Source organism: Morone saxatilis, unplaced genomic scaffold (assembly GCF_004916995.1).
Source record: "Morone saxatilis isolate NCDOM2014 unplaced genomic scaffold, NCSU_SB_2.0 Contig8, whole genome shotgun sequence".
In the NCBI taxonomy this organism is placed as follows: Eukaryota; Metazoa; Chordata; class Actinopteri; family Moronidae; genus Morone; species Morone saxatilis.
The window spans coordinates 1,904,971-1,912,569 of record NW_023340257.1 but is presented as its reverse complement, the minus strand read 5'-3'; the positions used below and the strand labels follow the sequence as shown (position 1 = coordinate 1,912,569).

Sequence of the window (7,599 nt, the reverse complement as noted above, 5' to 3'; positions counted from 1 at the left end):
CTGTCCCCCACCAAGCCAAAATGCCTCCCAGAGTCATTGGACAAGAAGAAGCCAGGATATTCCACCAGCCGACCAACCAAAAGCAACTCTTGCAAGCACTTCTCTCTTATTATTTTATCCGCTTTCGGCCGGCGCATCCGCGCGCGGGGGCCCTCAGCCCAGATGGAATTTAGCACACACCAGTTTCTTCAATTAGTCCTTGGGTTAACCATATGGATGTTGGTTAGAAAAATATGTTACTCCGGGAAGACATGGGGAGCAAACAATTTTGGACCTCCTGGAATTGTTCTTTACTACCTCTGGAGCGCCAAGGTTGTGACACAACGATGGGAACATGGGTGGCTGGGGTGCGTAATGGAGGCCCCTTGGTAAGAACTGCCAACACTCATCAAAAAGAGTCTGGAGACAGGGTCATGGGGGGCCGAGGCTCATTGATGCACGTGGGGAGTGAAGGCTGGCCCGTGTGGTCCGATCCAACAGACGAGCTACTGTAGCTCAAACTGCTAAAAAAAGTTAATATCTGTGTATGCATGTATATATTCAAATATTTCTTAAATTAGGGTGTGAGGATTTGTTGGGGTGAATATTGGGGTAATTTGGGTGACCCTGAGACCTGGTAGTTCAAGACACACCATGTATACACAACATTCCTGATTTAATTTCAGTTGGGGGACATTTGTTGCATGTCATAGTAATGCAATTTAAGACCTATTTTATATTTTAAGTTAAGACCTATTTTATATCCATACTGGCAAAAAGGGTACGAGGGATATAAAGGAAAATGTTTAAACATGAAACACATGAAATTCCATGTCAGTATTACCCGCATGAACAATAAAAAAAATAAAAAAAAACACATTCAAAAGCGAGAATGGAAAATGCAACTTTATAAAAGTAATGCCCACTTCATTAATCCAATCCATTTTTAAGACCTGTAAAAATCATATTTTATGGCCTAAAATTCAGATTATTGGGTTTTAGACTATTTTAAGAACCTGCGGAGACCCTGTGAAATGCAGAGGATTTAAGCTTTAGTGTTACAAATCAAAAGGTTAAATTGCACACTGCTTACAATAAAACAAAAGAATGAGGTCATATTGGGAAATCCGTCCACCATGTTGAGCTGGCAGTAAACACTTTTGACCACAGTGTAGACAAAGATCGCGCAGTTATGTGACACACTGCCTGATCCAGTAGGTTTAGTGGAAAAAGAGTCCCACACAGGTCAGAGGCATGTTGGGAAACATCAGTTTAGCATGGGTCAGTGGAGTAAAAGGGGCGTAAGACTGTGAGTGCTACTGAGACGAGGCAGAGAAAGAGGAAGCGAGTCGGGAGGGGAGGGGGGGTAAACAAGCGAGAGTGATCGACCTGCGAGGGCGGCGACCCCACTCCCGGAGAATAATCGTTCACACATTCATCTCTTAACCCATTGGCCCTAATAGCAGCTCCGCCTGGGCCATTAAAAAGGGAGGGAGGTGAGGTGATTTGTGCGAATGGTTTAGTCTTGCAGCCATGTGATGCTGGACATCGCAGTCTTAAAGCCCCTTTCTGACTCTGTTGAGGCTCTGTAAGACAATGGCTCTAGCGCCGAGTTGGCTCTTACATACGTATTACAGTAATCTGAGGGCACATCTGCGGCAGGTCACAGGGTCTTGTTCATTCTCTCTCTGTTGTCTTTCTCGTTACCTCGCCTGCACTCTGTCTGTATTTGCTTGAAAATGTCATCAGTGGGATTTGTTCAAGGGTGATGTTTTGTTTTGTGTGTGACAATCTTTCCATTTGGATTTTCATTTGTCTGTGTTAAAGTCAGACTGTGTGTAGATGGGATAAGTGTGCAATAGTTTGTCTGCTTGCAAATCCTAAATCAGGCATTTTGACAAGTTAAATCTATCCTCGTAGAACTCTGGTGACCAGGGACAAGTAGACATTCCTTGGAGCTGACTGAATATTTCTCTCTTAATCTGTTTCACAGATTAAGTTCTGACGGTGACATTTCACTAAGAGAGAATCTTTTGATTTTGCGACCACTGTCTTTTTATTCCTTGGGATTTAATTCATCTGGGGCCAACCTTCTGCCAAATTTGGCCGACAGGAAACAAGAGGCCGGGTCAGAGCCGACACTCCTCTCCTTGTTCGGGACTCCCAGGAGACTTTGAGGACTAGCAGAAGCTTGGCTGTGCTCCTCCACTCCCTGACCTGGCCTTGTCTGGTGTGTGCGCGTTGGGGGTTATCGGGCGGATGCTGAGCCACATCCGACTCCATCTCCCCCGCTTCGATGGGGAGAAAACACCAAAAATCTAAATTAAGAGAGGAGGGGGCTCTGCATGAACTTGTTGAAGTTTTCTTTGATGTTAAGAATTTTAGAGGACAAACAGCGGCATTTTGCACATTGGTGGTCTGTAGGCGTGCCAGGGTCTGTAAAGGTATCCCTACAGTTCTGGTCCCACAAAGGGGGTAAAAGCTTCATCAACGTGTCTATCTGCATGTGCTGTTGTGTGTGTGTGTCACGGCACAGTGCACACAAAGACAGCCTGGTAGGGAATGTAGGTTAAGCAGCTGGTGTGTTCCTCTGCCGCCCTGCCAACAGGGATCTGCTCATACAGGTGTAAATACAGCTGCCGGACGCTTCTCTCTCTCTCTCTATGACACACACACACACACACACACACACACTCAAACACATCCCCACTCACACATAAAAAAAAGAGAGAGAGAGAGAGGGCTGGCTGCACAGACAGACAGATGGTGCCTGGGCACTCCTGTGCAAGTATAGCGTGAAAGCATATGATATCACCCCCCACTCTAGGGGCCAAACCTGCTGCTTCACTCAATGTGTGCGTGTGTGTGTGTGTGTGTGTGTTTTTGGTGAATTGGTGCAGCCGTGTGCATGCAGGAGCAGGCCGCACAGCTGCATGTCCTGATGCATTAATACTGACGCCTCCTCTGGACTGGACAGACGGGTGAAGGAGTACTGAGGCAGCCCAGCAGGTCTGATAATGTCCTAAAGAGCCAATACAGCTGTTTGAGGTGTCTCATGAGCACCTATAGTGGGTAAAAAATGTGGAATATTTGTAGAATTAAAGGATAAGGATAAAGTTTGCTGTATTCTTTATTGTACATATTCTCAACAAATCCCAAGAAAAGACCCAAACCAACGACTGTATCCTAGTAACGTGTACTGTCTGTGCCATAGAGCTCCATTGTTGTCCAAAAGCTACTAAAAACACATCAAGGAACCACACTGTTGCACTGGTTCCTTCACTAACATGAACTAACACGGAACTACAGTTCCCAGTAGGAATCTAATGATATATATCGAAAGACAGTGAAATCGCAATACAAGTATTTGAAAAATGAGTCGTGATGCTGTTTTTAAACAGCAGAGGGCGCTAACTACTTCTGACTTCGCATGTTCAACGTCCTATGTCACTAGCATCAGTCACTGTTGGAAAGTCAATTTGCATTGCTTTTTATATCTTACCTCAGAAATCAAAAAATGATTCTAGAATTAGAAAAAAGAAAATGTATTTAGTAGTTTTTTGTCTGAGAAATAAAGGAATCTTTTTCAGTCAGAATTGGTCTTCAACCTCATTTTGTTAAAAAAATAACGAGGAAATCGTAAACTGTATCAAATTATGAGTTGAGGATATCCTTAAATCCACAGTGCCCAGCTGTTTTAGGAAAATATTTCACTTTTTTTAAGTGAAACTATACTCAGTTGCCATTTTATAAGGTATGTCTGGGTAAAACTCATTTAATGTCTACACTGCAATAAGTCCTCACTTCATGATAAATGCTGTGCAATGTTCAGTTCTTGTTTTATTCATTATTTTCCTTTGTGGTCACTTTGGCTCAGGCAGTTGTTTGTGTTAAGGTGTTATCAGAGGAGGTGTTTATAATGTTCAGTCTGCCCTCACTGATACAAAATATAAGAAAAACCTCTGTATTTGTAAACTTTTACATCTTCAACAGGGAATAATGGCTTTGGGTCATTTTGAGGAAAAATTCATCTGAGAAACGCTTATATTTTTTTAGATTTCTGTTTTGTTCTGAATCTCCGCAGGATTAGTGGATATTTAGCAGGATCAGCAACCCATCACCCAACACAGCTGAACACAAAAAGAAAAAGATATCACCCATATCACTAACTATACCTATATTGCAGAGAATCTTATTTGACTTTGTTCCTAAGGCTATAAAACCTAAACACCTTTTTGGTATGACTGAAAAGTGTCTGTAAGAAAGTATTGAAATTCACTACAATAAATGTATCTGAGTGCTACATGGTGATATCGTATATCATCCCATCCTGAGTGTAATAAAAGCCAGCATCAAATGTCTGGTCAGCAGATTCTTAATGTTTGATCAGGCAGTTCCTGATTTAGTTCTGCCAATTTCTAATGCATTGTATTTAGGGCACAAAGTTAGTATTTAGCTTTTAAAAATTACACTATTGAAAAATTGATTGTTTTAGTATCAAAACATGTGTATCATATTGGCAGTAGACTACATGACTGACAAGGAAAATCTTGGAAGTGCAACACTGCGAAAAAAGGCACTCAAAAGAATGAATAAATACATAAATTAAACTACTGATTACCGGTTAAAAACTAAGATGGAGGCAAATATATAAACTGGCGTAATGAGACTTAACAACTTACTGCCAAAGAAAAACAAAAACATTTGCAGTAGTGAGTGATTAAACTTTAAAATACACACGTAAGAAAAACATATATAATCACACACACAATTAAAAAAGTAATGAGAGTTTAGTATATGATTGAGACAATAAAAAACACTGAAGCAAAAATAGAGACATGATACAAATAAAAAAAACATCCCAGCTGGAAAAAAAAGAATCATATTATCAAAGATTACAAAAAAAATAAACGAATGAAAAAATAGCAAATTATATCAATAAACCAATCAGACACATTCTGAAGCCCACACTGTATGACGTTAAATATTACTAACTGAATGCAAACCAACAGCACCAGGACATCATAATAAATACACCCAAGCAGGACACCACAGTGGCCCATAAGCACTAATATATTTTACAAACCAAATGAACTTTGTATGTCATCTTAATGATTTGGAAAATGGCCTGATGTTGTTTACATTGACCGCAGGATCAGGTCTCTATTTTCATCTTCAAAGCTCACTTATCAAATATCACGGGGAAATAAATCCCTCGCCGTCTGCTTCAATCATTATAGCATTTCCCATTCAAACAGGGCATGAAAATTACATTTAAATGAAAATATTAAAATCTGCCCATATTTATGGAGCCACCTGTACTGTATGTAAATGCACTTAGCAAAGGCCTGTAGTTGTTGATGGTCTTAAAACTACATGATTTCAATGCATGGCGAAGATCCAAGTGAAAAAAAAAGAGAGGCCGAGGACAGAGGTGTATGAGAGCAGAGCTGTCTTACTTTTAAAACTCAACTTTCAATACTCAAGCGGGCAGGGTCACACTGCATTGAATGTGATTTTTAATTATCTGAGTGGTTTTATTTCTATTCTTAGTGTGCGTGATGTGTTTTATCCACTTTCCAAACAGCCCACAGAACAAGTTCGCATGTGTGCTGTGCTTCATTGCCCTATGCAAAAAAGTGGTGGACTGAGACAAAAGAAGTCCATGAGCATCAGATGGATGTGTGAGAGGGAAAAGCTTTGGCCTACACAAGGCCACTGTTGACACAATACACTGTTTTTACAATGTGATTAATGGAAAAAGATAGCAAATTACTGACTGATGGAAGATGGAATACAGTGTGATTTAAATTTTCCTCGACAGTGGCCAAACTGTAAATCTAGTAGAGTTTGTGAGGCGGCCAATAACCCCTTTACACTCACCCACTCTGGAGAATTATTTGTTTCTCATTTTTAGTACTCTGTGGTGTATTGCACCTGCATTCTTATTTTTTTACACTGGGGAGTTCTTCTTGAAAACTACCATAATGACATGAAAATATGAGTCTAATTTATCAATATATATCAATATTTAATATTCATGTAGCTTTTCAAAGTACTGGCAGTCATAGTTCTGACTAACATCCTGCAGGTGGAAAAGTGGATGGTAAAGCACTGAGTCCAAAGGCAGCAGGTCTGAGGAATTACAGATTTATTGATTCATATTTTTGATGACGTCTCTTCAGTATTTTTAACAAAATAACAAAAATAAAGAAACACTATTTAACCCCATTTGTAAGCTGTTTATAAAGAGTTAATAAATGTTTTTAACCACTTATAACAAAATATGATCTAGTTTTAAGCAGATATGAGGACATTAAAGGTGTTTATTAGTTTGTTTGTCAACAACTCCTGCTGTGAAGTATCTGTAACTGCTATATTAAAAGTTAATGAATGATAACATATATAACATAGAAAATGTCAACATTTGAAATGAATATAACATATATAGTGTCAATTAATTATATATATGAATTAAAACACTTTTACTTTATTTGTAACACATTAATAAACATTTAAAAGTATCCTTAGCTCTAGTGGGTTTTAAAGCGTTTATCTAACAGTGTTTTTCAAAGTGGGGGCCGCTAATGGGGTCTCAGAAAATTTTAGGGAAGATGATGGAAAATGCTAAAATATAATTGAAAAAAAAGAATCCAATTATTACCATATTATTATGTGTAGTATTATACGTGATTTATGAGAATATATAACATATCAAAATCGTATTGTATACGGTGTGGTCAATGCGTTTTTACAGACGTGTTGCAAAAGAGTGGCACGGGCCATAAGATAATGCTGTAAGAGGGGCCTTGGCATGAAGACGTTTGGGAACCCCTGACCTAACACATCTGATTAGTGACTAAAGGAACATAATAAAGAAAACCATCAGTGTGACACAACCTACTAAGTAATGGATTCTGTGATGTGTTTGTTTATATTGTAGCTGTGTTACACATGTGCTTCATAAACTGGAGTTCCTGTGGTGTGTATGTGTGTGTGTGTGTAGGTGTGTGTGTGTGTGTCACCTACCCGGTGCGTTTGGTGATGGTGCCCAGGGTCATGGGCTGTTTGATCTGAGCCAAGGGCAGCACCACGGTGAGGCTGGGCAGCGGGGACAGCCGCGGGTTCCCCATGTTGTTATTGGTGAAGTTGTTGTACGAATCCTGGCTGCTCAGCTTGGCTAGAAAACAGATGCAGAGATACAAGATTATTAAAAGCATTTTCAGTGAATAGTGCTGGTTGTTGCCCATACAGCAAGGTCAGAGAAATCTCCTTCTCAGAGATTTGGAGTGGAACATGTCAATCAAGAGCTCTCCCAGGTAATGGTCGCAGAACACTGTGAATGCAGGAACAACCTTTTATACATAATTCATTTCTTTCAGGGGTTTGTGGCTCCTTTTTTCAGGCTAGTGGTCTTTACAAATGCTAATTCTCAATGTTGCTCAGTTTGAATTCAATTAAAAATTCACTTTTTCCATTCATTTGCTTTAAATTGCAAACCAGGCATTCAGCAGACCACCAGAGGACCTTGTTTACAAAATAGAAACACCTTTCTCTCCAAGAAAAAAAAAACCTTGTTTGAATACTGCACATAATATTTTATTTCTCTCTCTCTCTCTC

The 7,599-nt window shown here is 39.7% G+C and overlaps 1 protein-coding gene across 1 annotated transcript in view; it reads right to left on the bottom strand.

Moving 5' to 3' along the window:
* The window catches only part of bcas3 (BCAS3 microtubule associated cell migration factor), a gene marked incomplete in the record, with an annotated part of 342,828 nt that overhangs the window by 241,178 nt on the left and 94,051 nt on the right, over nt 1–7,599 (bottom strand). The window contains 1 exon segment of the mRNA XM_035679381.1: nt 7,009–7,159. Within this exon segment, the coding sequence (XP_035535274.1) occupies nt 7,009–7,159 (151 nt within the window).